The sequence below is a fragment of the Symphalangus syndactylus genome, chromosome 8, assembly GCF_028878055.3.
Source record: "Symphalangus syndactylus isolate Jambi chromosome 8, NHGRI_mSymSyn1-v2.1_pri, whole genome shotgun sequence".
In the NCBI taxonomy this organism is placed as follows: domain Eukaryota; kingdom Metazoa; phylum Chordata; class Mammalia; order Primates; family Hylobatidae; genus Symphalangus; species Symphalangus syndactylus.
In genome coordinates, this window is record NC_072430.2 from 141998813 (window position 1) to 142019581 (window position 20769).

Here is a 20769-nt window from a genome sequence, read left to right on the forward strand (position 1 = left end):
CTTAAAGCAGACATCATGGTGTTGGGAAAAAGCATAAACGACCATTGAACAGGCCCTAGGGGGTGTCCGGGGTCTGGCTGTAATCACGGGTCAGGGGCTGACTGACTGGCCAGCAAGCCCGTTCCTCATCCCGCAGAGGGAATGACAAAGCCCACGTCTGAGAGACGAGGAGCTGAGTACCTTTTCAACACCCACACACGCCTGACCCTTTCCTCAGTTCAGCTTCGTCCACCCCAACTACGCACAACAACAGCACACCAGTAAGGCCAACGGTGCGAGGCGCTGGGCTGCCCGGCCTGGCACACAAGCTGCACGGGAGGTGGTGACGCCCAGCCAGGTGGGCACTGACCTCCTCCACCCTGGGTCTCAGGCCAAGGCCACAGGGCAGCAAAAGGAGGTGCTGTGAGGGGCCAGCCTGCGCTGCATGCCCACCCTTCGATGAATCTCAGTGACCAGGGAGGAGAGGCACCTGTGGCTGGTGGCCACCACAGTGAACAGGGCCGGCAAATGTTTCCTTCGCTGCAGAAAGTTCTAGAGGAAGGGGCAGTGCCTGGCATCCCAGCCCTCTGGGGAGGTCACTCCACCAACATTCTGCATGGAGAGTTCCTTCCATAGTTTGGATACTAGTCCTTTGTTGGATCTTCCGTCTGCAAATGTTTTCTCCTTCTCTGAAGCTGTTCTTTTCATTTTTTTTAAACAGCGTCTTTCCAGAGCAAAAGCTGTTAATTTTGATGAAGCCCACTTTATCACTTTTTCACTTTATGGGTTGTGCTTTTGGTTCCAAGTCCAAGACCTCTTCACCTCCTCCTGGTTCCCAAAGATTCTCGCCTGTGCTTTTCCTAAGCACTTCACGGCTTTATGCCTGGCATTGGAGTTCACGATCCCTGTTGAGTTAATGTTGTATAAGATTGCCTGTTTATTCTTTCGCCGGCAGATGGCCATGAGCTCCGTCGCCATTTGTTGACAAGATGACTTTTGCACCTTTGTCCAAAATCAGTTGGGCAAATTTGCGTCAAAGTTCGTGGGCGGCGCACAGAGCTGTGGCAAATGACACGAGGAACCTGTGGAGTGCTTAGCTCACCCTGCTATGCGGGGATGCACGCAGCCCTACAGCACACATCGCAGACGAAAACCTGAGCTCCCCTGGGCCCCGGATGAACCCTTAGCAAGTCGACAGCTGTTGCTTCTGGCGTCATCCAGTCCCGCTGTGGCCGCTGCAGCTCCTTGAAGGCACACACAAGCCCTCCATAACAACAAAAAAAGGAACCAGCCAAACCTCTGCCCAAAAAAGCGTGTCCTGCTATCACCACCCCCTCACCACGCAGGCCCCCTCTGCTGGTCCAGTGGGGGAGGCAAGTGGGGAGAAAGAGGGAGCTGACTTTCCTTCACTCGCGCAGGAGGATAAGGCACCATGCTCCTTCTGGCACCCCTGGGGCTCCTGACCCCTCTCTCCAGAGCCCACATCATATGGCCCTAAAGAGGCATCTCAGCATTTTGGGCCCCATCCAGGATGTGTCTCTGGAATGACAGCATCTCCCTCACTTTTTAAATGTAAGACCCTTCCTGCTGCAGCTGAGACCCATTTCCTCTTCAGTCCCCTGCGAAAATGAAAAACAGCTGGGAACCATCACTCCAAACACTTAGCGCGCTCAAGGCTCTTGGACTGCACCACCCCCACCTCTTCCCGAGAGTTAATGGCAAGTTCACGTGGCTGGTTCCATCTCCCCCTGAGCACCCCAGTTCCTGCTGACCATGCTCAGGGAGGTTCACTACCCTACGGCCTTTTCAAACTGCTTCCTCTCGGATCGCACAGGAAAACCAGTCCCACACAGAGAAAGGAAGAGAGGGAGGTAGCCCGTAGGGAGTGGCGCTCAGCCTCACTTAGTGAGCATCTACTACGTATGTGCCAGGCAGGCTGCTCTGCGCTGCAGGGACAGAGGTGCATTCAACACTTTGCATCCTTCCTTTCCCCAGGAACTTGGGCCCCAAAGATGGCCAGGCCACAGCTCAATGCCCGTGACAGTGGCGGAGGGAATGTGGGTAAGGGCTCCTTAGGAAAACGAGGGCGTTCTGAGGGAGATGCTGGTGCCTGAGGCGGCCCCAGGGGGAGCGTGTCCTCCGAGAGGAGAGGGAAGGAAGGCACGTCAGATGGCAGCAGGAGAAGAGAAAGGAAAGGCACGGGCAGGGAGTGGGAGGCAGGACACACCGTCCAGGGCACGGGGACCCCACCCCAGTTTAGCCCTTTCACAGGGGCCCTGCGTGTGGCACTAGGGTCCTCGTACCCCAGCATAACTAGAAAGGGTGAGAGATCACAGGCTAAACCTCGCCCGTCGCTGTGGAATGTTGCTAAACTCCAAGCTGAGGGTGGCAGACTAAAGTCATTGAAAACATTATTTGATGGTAAGTAAAATGGTGATAGATTATGTCATAGGAAGCAAATTTCACTTGCTTGTTATGGATGAATGCCAAGACAGTGCAGAAATTTCACCCAGCCCACCGAGCCCGACCCCTGGTGTCTGGGCTGCTCATTCACTGTCCTCCCCAACTAGAGATACTTGGCAAGGAAAATGTAAGAATACCAGATTGTACGACAAAGCTGCGAATGCATCCCCAGAGAGAGGCTGCCTGTTAAGTCAACAGCGGGCACTAGTTCTTCCCCAGAACTGGGAGTGAATCACAGACACCAGCAAGCCTGAGTAACCTTGAGGTCCTGCAGGGAAAGTGGAAGGGCCTTGAGGAACCTGCCCAAGGGTAGGTCAGGGGCCAAGTAGATATGGCCCCTCAGGGATGGGGTGGGAGGGGAGAATCCCGGCCAACAAGTTACAAAGGCATCCCCACTGTGCCTGGGGCAAATTTGGTCAATGTGGGACCCCTTGCCATTCCACACCTGATGCAGGCCAGGCAGTAGCTGCCTCAAGATCCCTCAACAGCAGCAAATATAACCCAGCACCTGTGCAGCAGGCTCCCCATCACTTCCAAATGTCTCTATCCTCAGTTAACGGGGTTCCTGCCACGAATCACAGAAACCCCAGCTCCAGTGGATAAAAGCAAAAAGACTCACCCAGCAGGACAGTTCGAGAATGGTGCCAGATTTGGTGACAGCTGGGTCCAGGGACCCAGTGAAGGTTGTGCTAGGGTTCTCTGTCTTTCTCTCTCTCTCTCTCTTTCTGTCTTTCTCTCTCTCTCTCTGTCTCTCTGTCTTTCTCTCTGCCAGTCAGCCTTGCATGGTTCGCCTTGATTTATTCTCCAGGGAGGCCTCCCCAGTGTGACACAGTGACCACCAGCAACCCCACACTTACAGCCTCCTACAGCAAAGACAGAGGTCTTCTGTCTCCCAGGACCCACATATCAATCCCAAGAGAGACCCTGGTTGGCCCTGCATGGGTCACGTGCTCCTCTTGAGCCGACCACTGCAGTCAGGAAGAGGGAACACTCCACTGGGCCAGGCTGGGCCACGTGCCACCTGTGTGGCAGGTGGGAAGTGAGAGATCACAATTAGCGTTTCCCTGGAGTTAAACAGGCAGCCAAAATTTATCTTCACACAGACGTTTACAGAGATCTCTAAAATTAAAGCATTTTCATAGACATTACTTCATTTCATTCTTGAGACAGAGCCGGGGCCCCTCTTAGGGGTCTGCCAGGTGTCTCCAAGCATGGAAATAAAAGAAAATCTTGAGTTCCTTCAAGGGAATTTGCAGGCACCTAGCTGGCCCTCAGAAGTAAAAAAGCAACCTGATGAGCAAGAAGGTAACAACAACTTAAAACAATAACCAAGAAACTTAGAGCCACAAGGTGTGTGATTCCTATCAAGACAGCATCTCCACAAAATCGATCTGCTGGCATGCAGCCTCAGATAAGGTGGGAGCTGAGGACTGAACTGTGTCCACAGAGACCTGGAGAAAGTCATGACCACGGGCCAGATCATAACGTTCCTTTCTGCTGACCCCAAGGTTTTAGGCAAAGCTTCACTTCCTTAACCAATTGCAAATAAGAGAGTTTTTGAATGCACCTATAGGAACTGTAAGCCCCCAGGTTTCAAGATATTCGTCTTTTTAGGGCAAACCTTAAAACCTAAACCTAAACCTGTATAACCTCTGTATTAGTCCATTCTCATACTGCTAATAAACACATACCTGAGACCAAGTAATTTATCAAGGAGAGAGACTTAATGGACTCACAGTTCCACAGGGCTGGGAGGCCTCACAATCATGGTGGAAGGCAAGGAGGAGCAAAGCCACATCTTATATGGGTGGTGGCAGGTAAAGAGAGAGAACTTGTGCAGGGAAACTCCCCTTTATAAAACCATCAGATCTCCTGAGACTTATTCACTATCATGAGAACAGCACAGGAAAGACCCACCCCCATGATTCAATTACTTCCCACCAGGTCCCTCCCACAACATGTGGGAATTGTGGGATCTAGAATTCAAGATGAGATTTCGGTGGGGACACAGCGAAACCATATCAACCTCCATGTATTGATTTACAATTTTGCCTGTAACTTCTGCTTTCCTGAAATTTACCCCCACCTTTAAAAGCCCTTGCTTTAAGCCATTGAGGACATAGGGTCTTAAATGTGAGCTAATTCTCCTTGCTTGGCATCCTGCAAATAAACACCCCCTGTTCTCCCACTGCAAAACCTCAGTGTGGACATCTGGCCTTACTGCCCTGGGCAAGCAGATCCCAAGTTTGGTTTGGTAACATTTTCACAGCAGGCCCTTGAGGTAACAGGGCAGGGATGATAGCTGCCAGAGAGGTTGAGTGACTTGTCCACTGTGGCACAGCGAGGCAGGGGTATGAACCAGTTCTTGCAGTCCAGAGTGGGTGCTCTCTCCACTTCATGACACTGTCATGAATGGCCTTCCATAGCAGACACTCTTGTGTCCCACCCAGAACCCGGAACTCCTCTCCCTAGCTTCCCACTGGCTCCCCTGCAGCTCAGTCTGAGAGCTGTCTCTGGACACAGAAGCATGCATGGCCCCCAGGCAGACAGGACAAAAGCACCAGGGTGCTACTCAGCCACAAGAGCCTCACTCAGTGACAGGCTGGAGATGGGGACTCCTGCTTCCTCAGCCCTAGGGAAGGACAACTCTGGGCCACTCTACCCAGTCCCCACGAGTTCCACAATGAGACTGAGCCTGACCAGGCCACAGTGGCCACCTTGCCTGTTTGCACACCGTGTCTCACTGGCCCACTTTCAGGTCCTCCTGGGGTCACCTCCCAAATAAACTTGAACTCAAATTCTTGTCTCAGTCTGCTTCTGAGGAGCCCCAAATTAAGATATTCTGTCCACACCAACAAACTGCTGCCAAGAAGGCAGAGATAAGTAAATTCTATACAATAAGTAAGTCATGTCTCAATGCCCATCAACCCGGGATGGCACATTAGCAGTGCATGGCCCCGGGGATTTCCTCACCACCCCTCAGAGAGAGGTGTCTACTTGACCACGGCGCTTTCTGAAGCTGTGTTCACACACAGGGAAGAAAGAGCATCGTGACCAGTCAGTCACCTCTGTCCCTGTAGAAGAGTTGGGGTGGTGGCAAGTGCACAGCTACTTCTCATCCCTACTCCAGCCCCTGGCTTACTGAGCCCTGACAGTCATAAAACAAATGTCACTCTCATAATGTCACCAGTTCCCAAAATGGCTAATTTTCCTTCTTTCCATTGCCAACCTTGCTAAGAGTCACACGTACAGAAGGACTGGCCGGAAAATGCCACCAAATCCCTGACTGGTCTAGCCCTCTGACACTGGAAATAGAGACACAGAATCTGGAAAGCAGTTGGGTGGCGCCGGGCCCACCTGGGTGAGTGGCATGCTAAAAATAGGCATGACTCACATCTGGCTGGGAGGGCCCCACTACCACTCCAGCGAGAGCAAGCCCTCCCCTGCCTGCAACCCCATCTCAGCCCTCCACGGAGCAGAACCATGTGGACCATGTGGACAGCCCCATCTACACTGGCCCTCGCTGCACATCACATGGCTCAGGGAGGGCCTTCGGGCTCAGCTCCTCGGGTTACACTGAGGACATCTGGAGCCATCTGGCCTCAGCACCCGAGCCCACTTGGAGTCCCTGGATAAACACATCCCATCACTTAGGAAAACAGAATTACATTTTCCATCACGATGAAATGAACCTCTAGGGGGTATTTACAAAAATGTATACTCAGCTAGGGGACAATGTGGTTTTTGCCAATTAGCTAGAAGAGGAAGTCTGGGGATCTTTGCACAGCATAATGAAAAGAAAAAACGTAAGAGAAAGAACAAGAGTGAGGAAAGGAAAGCCCAGTTAGGTCCACTTTCAAAATAAACCATTTTTACAGTTACAGACAGACCCTGATTTATACGCAGGCTGAGTTCCAGGACTGTGTTTCCAAGTCAGTCGTTTGGAGTTTGAAACTCGTTTTCCCATAGAAACTATGTGCATTGGTCATAAAGTTAACCCATAGATGTCTCTTTCTTCAATAAAGTATCTGAAATGTACTACCATTTTCACCTTTCCAGTTCCCCTCAACATCATCTATAGCTTTGCTTCCCTAAGAAGTTAAATTCTGATGTCCAGATCAGGACAAGGGAGCCCCCTTCTCCTGTCAGTGAATGGCAGTGAGGAGGGCCTGGTGACGGTATAAGGCACTCACAGGAACATGAGTCAGTGGCCATCAGCTTTGGAGACTCACAATATGAGTGTGACTCCCAAAGCCACCTCATGCTCTGATCAGATGCTCACCCTGTCTTGGCCTCAGTCACCTCTCAACTCTGTCACCTCACCTCCAAATAGTCTCTGCCTTATGTTGCTGTTGTTGGGGGGATTAAGTTGTACAATGTATATAACACACAAGGAATGGTAGTTGGTCCTAAACAAGTGCTCTACAAATGGTGGTCATTATCTTTACCGTTGCCTTTCATATGCAGGAGGGAACTTATCATGAAATCTGAGCATATTAGGGTTTGAGGGGAACCATTAAATGTTCTCAACAAATGACAGAACCACATCTACTTTGCACCCTAATACGATCCCCATTCCTGGCCCATGGCAGGCTCTGACAGGATTTATTGGATGGACGGACGGATGGATGGACAGATGGATTGATGGGTGGGTGGATGGATGGATGGATGAATGGATGGATGGATGGATGGTTGGATGGATGGATGGATGGATATATGAAAGGATAGATGGATGGATGAGTGGGTGAATGGGTGGATGGGTTGGATGGGTAGATGGATAGGTGGATGAGTGAATGGGTGAATGAGTGGGTGGGTGAATGGGTGGATAGGTGGCTGGGTGGATGGATGGGTGGATGAGTGAATGGGTGAATGAGTGGGTGGGTGAATGGGTAGATGGATGGGTGGATGGGTGAATAGGTAAATGGGTGAATGAATGGACAAATGAAGGGATAGACAGATGGACAGATGAAGATCTAATACTTTTTGCTCACCATCGCCTCTGGCTTGAGTCTGGAGTTCTGCTGTCAGTGTCCCTCTTAGCACTACCACAGGCTTTGATACCACTGACTCCCTCTCACTAAGTAAAATTCTGACCCCAGGCTCTGAGGAATCCTCTCTTTGTCTCGGCTCTTCTTTGGTCTCCCTCCCTGATTGCTAGCTCCCCTGGTGCCAATTCCATGGAGGCATTCTCCATGACTATCCCTCTGCCTTCTCCCTTTCCCTCAACCCTCTCCATGGGTGTCATTCTCTCATGGAGTCAGCTCTCACTTCCCCTCTTATGTCCAGCCTTGGCCTCTCATCTGAGCAGCAACGTTAAATTCCCTCTACCTGATGGTTACTTTCCTATTGACAGCCCATCAGCACCTTAAATCCAAAACTCGAATGCCCTCTTTTTCTTGTTTCTTACCTCAAGCAGACCTGCTCCTGTTCCTGGGTCCCCAGCCCTCATTAAAAACCATAAATCCTCTCATGGTCACAGGCTGGGACTCTCAAAGTCACTGTCACTTCTCTGCTCTCAGTCTCCTTTTCTACTCAATCAGGAAACGAGGAGAGCAACTGTTGTGTCTGCACATTCTCCCAGTCTTTATACCTTTGCCTGAGCTCAAGGCTATCTCTTGATCGATATAATGCACTAGTCACCTGCTACCTCAAGGAAATAGACACTAACAGTTCCAACAAACTGCCAAGTCATAGTAGCCAAGATGTCACCAGCTACTCTCTCAGTACATTGGTTGTCTATTGCTATAGGCAAAACATTCTAAGATTTACTGGGACAAAACAACCACCATTCTATTATCTCTCATGATTCTGTGGGTTAGGCAGGTTCTGCTCTGTAGTTCTTCTGCTCCACAGGATGTGGGCTGGTTAGGCAGTCTCCTAAGACCCCAGCTGGGCTGGAAAATCCAAGATGGTTCACTCACACACTTGGTACCTTGACAGGGATGGCGAGAACACTAAGATGGCTGAGCACTTCTCTCTCCATGTACTCTCAGGGCTTCTCTCTTCCAACTTGGTAAGTTCAGCCACACTTCATATGAGGCAGATTAAGGCTCCCAAAAGTGAAAGTTACCAGGTCTTCTTAGGGCTTGGATCCATCTTGGATCCATAACTGGCACAGCATCCCTTTTGCCATATTCTATTGCTTCATGGGAGTCAGAGGACCAGCTCAGATTCAACATGGGAGGGCATGACACAAGGCTGTGAATATAAAGAGATGTGGTTCATTGAGGCACTCTTTGAAGACCAGCTACCATACTCATTCAAGTTAGCCCTGGGCAGGCCAGTGGCCTCCTCCACCTTACAGCTAGCATCATTTGGATCCTGTGGTCTCCAAAAGCATAGCAGAGGCAAAGAGAGAGAGAGAGCTGGAGGAAGTACAATGCCTTTCAAATGCCTCTGTCCAGAAGTGACATATCACTTCCACTCACATTCCATTGACCAGAATAACCATATGATCCCCACTTGACTACAAGGAAGGCTTGGAAGTTAGAGGAGTGTGTGACTATTTGGTTGGCCTTAAGTGTCTCTGCTCCCTCTTCTATTTCCTTTGTGGGATGAACCCAGCATATGCAGAGATTCCCATACTCTGTTGGTGGGAGTGTAAACTGGAACAGCCTCCCATGGAGGACAGCAGGACCAACCCACCTTCTTGCTTGCTCTAGGATGAGTTTGGAGAATACATCATGTACAGGGCCCTTCCAGCTCTAAAAGTCAGTGGGCATTACTGAGCCAGAAAACGAGGGCTTAGTAACATCAGAACACCAGCCTCTCATCCTCTTTCCAGAGTATTCTGTGGAGTTGGCCGGAATGGAGAGGAATTCATTCCTCTGAAGGGTGGAGGCTGCTTGCGTAACTGCTAGTTCCCACCTAGTGAAGAAGGAGAACACACAGCATCATTGTGGGAGCCAAAATTGGCCACATTGGGCAAGTCAGTTTGTATGCCCTTTTCACAACACTGTGCCTAATTCAGGATGCTATATTAGAGCAAAGGTGGAGGACCCAGAGGGAAATCCAAGAATAACAAAGCCACTTGACCTATAAGTGAAGGTGGAAGGGACTGGGATTAACTCACCAAAAGACAGGAAATGACTCGGCATTAAATGCCTGCAAACAGCAAGTCATGAAGAGTGTGGACATGGGTGTCAAATGGACCTGGTGCTGGGCACTGACTCCATCACTTCCAGCTGTGGGGCATTACTCATTTAGCTCAACTTCTCTGAATATCATTTTTCTCACCCGTGAAATAGCCAGAGTCGGTGTAGCTTCCTCAAGGTGTTCTTATGACCATTAAATGAGATGATGTGTGTGCCGGACTCATGGTACATGCTTGCTAAATGTGGGTGTTGTTATTGTTGCTGCTGTTGTTCTTATTCCTATTTCCATTGTTGGCATAGCACGATGATTCCTACAAGTTTTTGGTTTCTTGAGAGAGGGAATTATTAATACTCTGTCAATGACACTGACCATCAAATCCTTAAGTGTGACACAGAAGACCCTCTCATCCCTAGCCTCTGTCTACCCCTCCAGCCATGTTCCTACCTCCCACCACACACCCCATCCATGACGAACGAACTGGTTAAAGGCTTCTGTGCACAAATAATAGAAATGAACTTGAGCAAACTTAAGCAAACTGAGGATGTCCTGAATCCAAGGAGGCATGGAAGAACCAGGACTCAGGAAGGGCAAGAACCAGGCAGCTCTTGGAGTTGTGGGGACTTCAGAGGCCACTGTACATGCTCTGAGGCTCAGAGATTCACAAGAAAGGCAGAATAGTGCAGCAGAAGCATAGATGGCCTAGGATCGGTAAAGTGTAACTCAGGCAAGGCCATCTGGGGAGAGGGATGGCCACACTAATAGGACAGGGTCAGTCTTCCTGGGCACACAAATCGTGTTGCCTGGGAGGAGGAGCATGTGTCACCAGAGTGCAACAGATGATCTCTGAGGGTTTAGCTGCAAGCAGGTTTCGTTTTTTGTTAGGGAAAAAGACCTATTAAGCACACCAAACTCTTGGTCTTATGGGAATTACTACTTAGGAAACCGGAAAAAATAGACCTTGACTCTAAGAGAATCTGTTTTTAAAGTTTTAACCAAGTAGAGTTGGCACATGGATATGGCAAGTCACAAAAGAGGGTTCATGGATGAACTCATGAAGCATTGCCTTGAAGGGATAGTTAGGAATACTAAGATACTTAGGAAGCATCGACTTAAAGGGATAGTTGTGTGCTCATTATAAATGGAAGTGGTCTCATGAATCTAGGGTTCTAAATTCAAATGTTTTCAGGGACCACACAGGAAATCTAAATGAGGAAAGTGGGCCAGGTGTGATACAATAGGGAGCGGAGGAGGCGGTGGTGAACTAGAAAGGGTGTGCTCAACTCGCTTAGCTGCACACAGCTGTCACAATGAAGACATGCAGGCATGATGTTGTCCAATCTTTTTTTTTCAAAGAAAAGCTGGATATCTGTCTTCTTATGAGAATTTTTCAGATTTTGACATGCGAGTATCTAACTCAAAAGCTGTAAAACAATAGGTGAGCCACACATAGCACGTCCTGGACTGAAGCCTGCCCATGGGCATGCAACCTCTGGTCCCACCAAGATGGAAGGCAGACCACTGATACTACAAACCCTGGGAGTTCCACCACCCCTCACTGTTTTCTTGGCGAGGAGAAAGATAACTCATTTTATAAGGCCAGCATCATCCTGATACCAAAGCCTGGCAGAGACACAACAAAAAAAGAGAATTTTAAACCAATATCCCTGATGAACATCAATGCAAAAATCCTCAATAAAATACTGGCAAACCAAATCCAGCAGCACATCAAAAAGCTTATCCACCATGATCAAGTGAGCTTCATCCCTGGGATGCAAGGCTGGTTCAACATACTCAAATCAATAAACGTAATCCAGCATATAAACATAACCAAAGACAAAAACCACATGATTATCTCAATAGATGTAGAAAAGGCCTTTGACAAAATTCAACAGTCCTTCATGCTAAAAACTCTCAATAAATTAGGTATTGATGGGACGTATCTCAAAATAATCAGAGCTATTTATGACAAACCCACAGCCAATATCATACTGAATGGGCAAAAACTGGAAGCATTCCCTTTGAAAACTGGCACAAGACAGGGATGCCCTCTCTCACCACTCCTATTCAACATAGTGTTGGAAGTTCTGGCCAGGGCAATCAGGCAGGAGAAAGAAATAAAGGGTATTCAATTAGGAAAAGAGGAAGTCAAATTGTCCCTGTTTACAGATGACATGATTGTATATCTAGAAAACCCCATCGTCTCAGCCCAAAATCTCCTTAGGCTGATAAGCAACTTCAGCAAAGTCTCAGGATACAAAATCAATGTGCAAAAATCACAAGCATTCCTATACACCAATAACAGACAGAGAGCCAAATCACAAGTGAACTCCCATTCACAATTGCTTCAAAGAGAATAAAATACCTAGGAATCCAACTTACAAGGGATGTGAAGGACCTCTTCAAGGAGAACTACAAACCACTGCTCAATGAAATAAAAGAGGATACAAACAAATGGAAGAACATTCCATGCTCATGGATAGGAAGAATCAATATTGTGAAAATGGCCATACTGCCCAAGGTAATTTATAGACTCCATGCCATCCCCATCAAGCTACCAATGACTTTCTTCACAGAATTTGAAAAAACTGCTTTAAAGTTCATATGGAACCAAAAAAGAGCCCGCATTGCCAAGACAATCCTAAGCCAAAAGAACAAAGCTGGAGGCATCACGCTACCTGACTTCAAACTATACTGCAAGGCTACAGTAACCAAAACAGCATGGTACTGGTACTCAAACAGAGATACAGGCCAATGGAACAGAACAGAGCCCTCATAAATAATATCACACATCTACAACCATCTGATCTTTGACTAACCTGACAAAAACAAGAAATGGGGAAAGGATTCCCTATTTAATAAATGGTGCTGGGAAAACTGGCTAGCCATATGTAGAAAGCTGAAACTGGATCCCTTCCTCCTTACACCTTATACAAAAATTAATTCAAGATGGATTAAAGACTTAAATGTTAGACTTAAAACCATAAAAACCCTAGAAGAAAACCTAGGCAATACCATTCAGGACACAGGCATGGGTAAGGACTTCGTGTCTAAAACACCAAAAGCAATGACAACAAAAGCCAAAATTGACAAATGGGATCTAATTAAACTGAAGAGCTTCTGCACAGCAAAAGAAACTACCATCAGAATGAACAGGCAATCTACAGAATGGGAGAAAATTTTTGCAATCTGCTCATCTGACAAAGGGCTAATATCCAGAATCTACAAAGATCTCAAACAAATTTACAAGAAAAAAACAACCCCATCAAAAAGTGGGCGAAGGATATGAACAGACACTTCTCAAAAGAAGACATTTATGCAGCCAACAGACACATGAAAAAATGCTCATCATCACTGGCCATCAGAGAAATGCAAATGAGATATCATCTCACACCAGTTAGATTGGCGATCATTAAAAAGTCAGGAAACAACAGGTGCTGGAGAGAATGTGGAGAAATAGGAACACTTTTACACTGTTGGTGGGACTGTAAACTAGTTCAACCATTGTGGAAGACAATGTGGCGATTCCTCCTGGATCTAGAACTAGAAACACCATTTGACCCAGCCATCCCATTACTGGGTATATACCCAAAGGAATATAAATCATGCTGCTATAAAGACACACACACACGTGTGTTTATTGCGGCACTACTCACAATAGCAAAGACTTGGAACCAACCCAAATGTCCAACAATGATAGACTGGATTAAGAAAATGTGGCACATGTATACCATGGAATACTATGCAGCCATAAAAAATGATGAGTTCGGGCCAGGCACAGTGGCTCACGCCTGTAATCCCAGCACTTTGGGAGGCCAAGGCGGGCAGATCATGAAGTCAGGAGATCCAGACCATCCTGGCTAACACGGTGAAACCCTGTCTCTACTAAAAATACAAAAAAATTAGCCGGGCGTGGTGGCAGGCGCCTGTAGTCCCAGCTACTCAGAGAGGCTGAGGCAGGAGAATGGTGTGAACCCAGGAGGCAGAGCTTGCAGTGAGCCGAGATTGCGCCACTGCACTCCAACCTGGGCAACAGAGCGCGACTCTGTCTCAAAAAAAAAAAAAAATAATAAGTTCATGTCCTTTGTAGGGACATGGATGAAACTGGAAACCATCATTCTCAGCAAACTATCGCAAGGACAAAAAACCAAACACGGCAGGTTCTCACTCATAGGTGGGAATTGAACAATGAGAACACTTGGACACAGGAAGGGGAACATCACACACCGGGGCCTGTTGTGGGGTGGAGGGGAGGGGGGAGGGATAGCATTAGGAGATATACCTAATGTAAATGAGGAGTTAATGGGTGCAGCACACCAACATGGCACATGTATACATATATAACAAACCTGCACATTGTGTACATGTACCCCAGAACTTAAAGTATAATAAAAAAAAATATATATATATATATATATAAAAGAAAAGGCTGTGCAACTGTGCTCCCTCAAGAAGTGGCTATGCCAGAGGCTTGCCTGCCTCTTTCCATTGAAAGATAAAAATTCCACTTAAAGACATTTATTTTAAACAATATTTTATTATGAAAATGCCCAACCATACAGCAAAATTGCAAGTATCTCACCATCAGGATTCTGCCATTAATATTTCACTACACATTTCCTTTATCATGTTTCAATCCATCTCTCCATCTATCCATCCAGCCACCTAGCTGGAATCCTAATGATGTTTTCAGTGAATTCGCAGAAATGAAGTTTTGGAAAAAGCACCTGGGTTGCTTCCCTGTTTTCTTTCAGATTCATATCCTGACCTTTCCTTCCTCTGCTCTGCATTGAAGGAAAATACGGTTCCCAGGCTCCACTGTCTCCTAGCTTCTCAGTAAGTTTAGACAGGGCAGGCACTGGTGGAAGACTGGAGGGGGACACGCAGGGAGAAGGTCGGGTGTTTCTCTCTCCTCTCTCTCTCTGTCTCTGTGTGTGTGTGTATGTGTGTGGTGTATGTGTGTGTGTGGTGTGTGTGTGTGGTGTGTGTGGGGGGTGTGTGTGTGTTGTGTGTGTGTGGTGTGTGTGTGGGGGTGTGTGTGTGGGTGTGTGTGTGTGGTATGTGTGTGTGTGGTGTGTGTGTGGTGTGTGTGGGGGGGGTGTGTGGGGTGTGTGTGTCTGATGTGTGTATGTGTGTGTGTGGTGTGTGTGTGTGGTGTGTGTGGGGGGGGTGTATGTGGGGGGTATGTGTGTGTGGTGTGTGTGTGTGTGTGGTGTGTGTGTGTGGTGTGTGTGTGTGGTGTGTGTGTGTGGTGTGTGTGTGTGGTGTGTGTGTGTGGTGTGTGTGTGTGTGGTGTGTGTGTGTGTGCCTCTCTGCTTAGGTAGCACCTGAGGCAACGGCTGCATCTCCCCCATAGCTCCAGCTCCCCTGATGCACTCCTCTGGGGTTCTAGCTGCCCCCAGACATGCCTGCAATGACTCCAGCTTCCTCCAGGCAGCCCCAGGTCCTGGATTCTACCGCATCTCTCCTGCTTTATCCCTCCAGGCCTGAGAAGAGAGGAACTTCCTGTTCTTGCTATTGTCTTCATTGCCTGTTCTGTCTGCATTTAGCTTCTTATCTCTTTCCACCACCTGTGGAAATGCTTCTCTGTATCGCGTCCTCTATTTGAAATAGAGTAGACCTCTTTATCCAAGGGTGGTACATTTCAAGACCCCAGTGGACGTCTGAAATCACAGATAGTACCAAACCTTATACATACTATGTTTTTTTCCTATATATACATACCTATGATAAAGTTTAATTTATAAATTAGGAACAATATGAGACTAATGGCAATAACTAATAATAAAACAATTATAAAAACAGGCCACCATCACTACTCTTGCTTTGGGGCCATTATTAAGTAAAATGGGGTTTACAAGCACTGCGACACAGCCATAGTCAATCTGATAATGTAGATGGCTACTAACTGAGTCACAGGTCAGGGGTAGCATACACAGGGTGGATGTGCTGGACAACGAGATGATTCACATCCACAGTGGGATGGAGCTGGATGGCACAAGATTTCATCATGTTACTCAGAATGGTGAGCAATTATTCAGGAGGTTATAGGATATGCAACTTCCGCGATTACTACTGCAGATTGTATTGTAGATTGGCCTTTGGAGATACCTTTTCAGGGTTTGGTGTTTTTTTTTCATGTTTGACACCCCTGAATCCACCTGGACCCCCGAACCCCACTCCCGTGGCCCCACCCAGAAGCAATGCAGCACACAGGAGGACAGCTTCAACCCCTCTGATTTCATCACCACCCCAACCAATCAGCAGCAACCCTGGCCACCCCCACCCCTTCCCCCAAACTGCCTTTGAACACCCTTAACCTAGGAGCTTTGGAGGAGAATGATTTGACTTCTAACTCCGTCTCCCACATAGTGTGGCCGGCCTCGTGTCTATTAAACTCCTTCCTTACTACAATGCCATCGTCTTTCTTTGTTCAGGGAGCAGGAAGAACCCCTCCGGCAGTTACACTGGCTAACACACTCCTCCAGCTCTCCAGCAAGTTCTTTCTTGGAGAGAGATCCAAGCGGTGCACACCATAGCCGCCACAGCAAGCTACTCTTTAGTAAAACATCATCTAAATTACATCTTGATTTCATCCTAAAGGAGCTCCGCTTGAGTTGAGACATAAACAAGAATAGGGCCTAACCTCAAAAAACTGATGTATATAATTCCAGTGCCAAAAGTCTCTTCCCCGTGGACACTTTCAAATAGATCATTAACCATATGAGTCACAGTGGATGGGATTGTTAGGGCCCAGCTGGGATGAGTTAACTTATCTACAAAACACAGAGCAATCTTTGAAGAGATAAATCTCATCCGGTCGTCAATGAAACATGGGAAACTATGTTTTAACACTGACATTTGTAACCAGGGCTAGCAACAGGGCCAAAAACCTTCCACTTGAATTTTGGATAACCTATTCTTTTTAATCAGATATAATTTGTATCCCAAAACTGCACTCATTTTAAACATACATTTCAATGAATTTTGACAAATATGTACACCTATGTACATGAAGTATACATTTTGATGAGTTTCAACAAACGCATAAAAACATGTACCTGGCCAGGCACGGTGGCTCACGCCTGTAATCCCAGCACTTTGGAAGGCCGAGGTGGGTGGATCACGAGGTCAGGAGTTTGACACCAGCCTGACCAACATGGTGAAACCATGTCTCTACTAAAAATACAAAAATTAGCCAGGTGTGGTGGTGCGCACCTGTAATCCCAGCTACTCAGGAGGCTGAGGCAGGAGAATCACTTGAACCCAGGAGGCGGAGTGAGCCAAGATCGCGCTACTGCACTCCAGCCTGGGCAACAGAGCAAGACTTCACCTCAAAAAAAAAAAAAAAGGAATCATGTACCCACCACCTCCATGAAGATAGAGAACATTTCCATCACCCAAAAAGGGCCCCTCGTGCCCTTTCTTTGTCAAACTCCCACCTCCAGCTGCAGACAACTACCTATCTAAACTGTAAATTAGATTAGTCTCCTCTAGAGTTTCATATAAATGGAACCAGATTCTATGTACTCTTCTGTGTCTGGCTTCTTTCATTCAGAATAGTGTCTATGAGATCCACCCAAGATGCTCTGTGAATCTTCAGTTTACTCCTCTTTATTGCAGCGTAGTATCCCATTGTCTGAATATACCATAATTTGTTTACCTAGTCACCTATTGACAGATGTTTGCATGGTTTCCATCTGTGGGCAATTATGCTATGAACATTTGTGTACAAGGCTTCATTTCTCTTCATTTCTCTTATAAGCCATTTTTAAACTTTTTACTTTGACATACTTGTAGATGCACATGCAGTTGTAAGAAATAACACAGAGAGTCCTTATATATCCTTTACTTGGTTTCCTCAATGGCAACATCTTGCATAACTGTAGCACAATGTCACAATCAAAAAATTAATCTTGATAGGGACCACGGACCTTGTTTGGATTTCACCAGTTTTACGTGTGCTCATGGTATGTTTGTGTGTGTGTATTTAGTTCTATGTAATTTTATCACATGTACATTCTTGTGACACCACCACAGTCAAGATACAGAATGGTCTGTCACAAGGATCCCTCATGCTACTCTCTTATAGCCACAGCTACTCCCTCTTTCCCTGTCCCTAACCCTTGGCAATCGCAAGTCTCTTATTCTGCACCTCTATAAATTTTTCACTACAAGAATGCTGCATAAATGGAATCATGCAACACATGACTTTTTAAGACTGCCTTTTTTCACTCCGCATAACTCCCCTGAGATCCATCCAACCTGTTCAATGCATCCATGGCCTCTTCCTTTTCATTGTTGAGTAGTATTTTGAAATACAGATGTACCAAAGTTTGTTTAACCTTTCACCTGCTGAAGGATGTTTGAGTTGTTTCCACTGGGGGCTAGTTTAGCATAAATAAAGCTTCTATGAACATTTATATACAAGTTTCTGTGTGAACACTAAGTTTTCGAATTTTTGGAATAAATACCCAATAGTGTGATTGCTGGGCTGTATGGTGAGGGCATGTTTACTTTTGTAAGAAACTGCCATACTCTTTTCCAGATGAGCTGTACCATCCTACATTTCTATCAGTAATGTATAAGTGATCCAGATTCTCTACATCCTTGCCAACATTTTGTGTTAACACTATTTTTTATTTTAGCCAATTTTATGGGTACATACTGAAAGCTCATCGTGGTTTCAGTTTGCTTCTGCCTAATAGCTAATGATGTTGACCATTTTTTCAGGAGCTTATTTGCTAGCTGTGTATTATCTTTGGTGAAATACCTGTTCACGTACTTAGCCCATTTTCTAATGGAATTGTTTGGAATTTTTTTTTTTTTTTTTTTTTTTTTGAGACAGAGTTTTGCTCTGTCGCCCAGGCTCTGGAGTGCAGTGGCGCAATCTCGGCTCACTGCAAGCTCTGCCTCCTGGGTTCATGCCATTCTCCTGCCTCAGCCTCCTGAGTAGCTGGGACTACAGGCGCCCGCCACCATGCCCGGCTAATTTTTTTGTATTTTTAGTAGAGACGGGGTTTCACTGTGTTAGCCAGAATGGATTTTTTTACTATTGAATTTAAAGAGTTCTTTATATATTCTACATACTAATCCTTTGTTGGATATGTGGTTTGCAAATATGTTCTCCCAAGATGTGGCTTTGCTTTTCAGCCTTGTAACAGAGTCTTTCACTGAGCAAAACCTGTGAGTTTTGATATCCAATTCATCCATTTTTGGATTGTGCCTTTTTAATTGTGCCTGTGGTATCAAGTCAGGCAACTACCTCTTCACCTAGCCCTCGGTCCAAAATATTTTCTCCTATTTTTTTCCCTAAAAGTTTAGCGCTTTCACAGTTTAAATGCAAGTCTGTAATCCATTTGGGGTTAATTTTATATAATGTGTGAGGTTGAAGTTGAGGTTTATATTTTGCCCCTGTCCAACACCATTTGTTTAAAAGGCAGCACTTCCTCCATCAGATTACCCTTGTACCTTTGTTATGTATTAGTTTGGCATATTTGTGTAGGTCTGTTTCTGGGTTTTCTATGTTATTCCATGAAACTACATGTCTACCCCTCTACCAGTACTTCACAGTTTTGATTACTGTAGCTATATAGTAACCCTTAATGTCATAAAACATTCATTTTTAAGAAAACAAAATAATTTGAACTAAATTTTTAACTTATCTCCCATTCTATTAGTCTGTTATCATGCTGCTAATAAAGACATACCGGAGACTGGGTACTTTATATAGGAAAGAGGTTTAATTGACTTACAGTTCAGCATGGCTGGGGAGGTCTCAGGAAACTTACAATCACGGCAGAAGGGGAAGCAAACGTCCTTCTTCACATAGCAGCAGCAAGGAGAAGTGCTGAGCAAAGGGGGAAGCCCCTTATGAAACTATCAGCTCTCGTGAGAACTAACCTACTATCACGAGAACGGGATGGGGAAACTGCCCCCATGATTCAATTATCTCCACCTGGTTCCTCCCACAACATGTGAGGATTATGGGAACTACAATTCAAGATGAGGTTTGAATGGGGACACAGCCAAACCATATCACCCATCCTTTGAAGATCCTGTGAGAGCTCCGGTACAAATCAGCATCAAGAAATTCGCAGCAGGTGGTCCTGAACCCAACCACTGCTAGAGAGAGACAAAGAGTGAGGCTCGACCCTCGAGCAGCAGGGAAGGGAATAGAAAAACTCAGCAGGTTCCTGCCTTTCACAGGTCAGTGGTATCAGCAGTAGGGCTCTCATCATAGGGAGCAGGGCATCTGACACACAGGGCAAGACATTCCAGGAGAGGCCCTGGTCAGGAGGCTGGAGCAGCCCCAGGGACACAAGGCACATGGAGGAGCTGCAGCAAACGGATGTTGTCAGCACTGCATTTCTCCTACACGTCCTACAGGTGACCCAGGCTATTGAGTGGTAACACTCAGACTCTGTCTTAGGCATCTTTCCGGACTGCAAGAGCTCACTCAGCCTCAGTCAATGACAGACAGGGCATAGATGAATAAAATCCCAGTTTCTTCAACCCAGTTGGACCTCACCTCCCTGCTTCCTAGCAGGACAGAGAGAGCTCCAGCCCAGGAGTAACTGGCTTGATGACGCTGATACAACCTTGGTTCAGATGGAAGAAGAACGGGCCACAAGTCATAGACACAGGTGGCCCTTGACTTCCACCTGGGTGACCTTTGCCTGCATCTGCACTGGTGTCCATACTGCCTTCACTGCAAGAGGCTGCACCCTTGCTACCAGCTGCTCCCCTGGCAATGCAGGCTCTCATGGGAAATAACCCCACTCAGCTGACTGCAGCTGCAGCTTTGGCTATCCGGATAGTTGAGGAAGGGGCAATGACTTGAACACTGTTTGATTCTTGTCATAAAAATGAGGAAGAGAGGAGAAGAGAGGAGAAGAGAAAGGAAGGAGGGAAAGAGGAGAGGAAGAAATGTCACACTAGCAATAAGTCTCCTTAGCAATACAACTGAGACAATGATGGAAATCCCTAGAAAGGCCAGAAGGAGAGAATCTTCCACTTTGATCAACATTCAGAGGATCAAAGGAAAAGAGACAAATTAAACAACACACTCATGACACTAGAAATGCTTCACTCAAGATGGTAACTTAAAGAAGACATGTAGCTACGGGATTTTATCATCTTCTCTAGGTTTCCTAGAATGAACTCCTCTTAGCAGGTAAGCTACTGTTCAGATTCTAAACAATGCCAGATCTTTGTTTCCAACTGTGTCTGAGA

The 20769-nt window shown here is 46.6% G+C and overlaps 1 protein-coding gene across 1 annotated transcript in view; it reads right to left on the reverse strand.

The window, feature by feature from the left end:
- Nucleotides 1-19358, reverse strand: part of COL6A3 (collagen type VI alpha 3 chain) — a 147629-nt gene extending 128271 nt beyond the window's left edge. Inside the window, exons 1-3 of the mRNA XM_063645782.1 lie at nucleotides 19290-19358; nucleotides 9088-9309; nucleotides 8375-8640 (exon numbers count right to left, since the gene is read on the reverse strand). Coding sequence (XP_063501852.1) covers nucleotides 8375-8425 — 51 coding nt within the window. The 5' untranslated portion in view covers nucleotides 8426-8640; nucleotides 9088-9309; nucleotides 19290-19358. The remainder of the gene's footprint in view (nucleotides 1-8374; nucleotides 8641-9087; nucleotides 9310-19289) is intronic.
- Between the last annotated feature and the right edge of the window lie 1411 nt (nucleotides 19359-20769).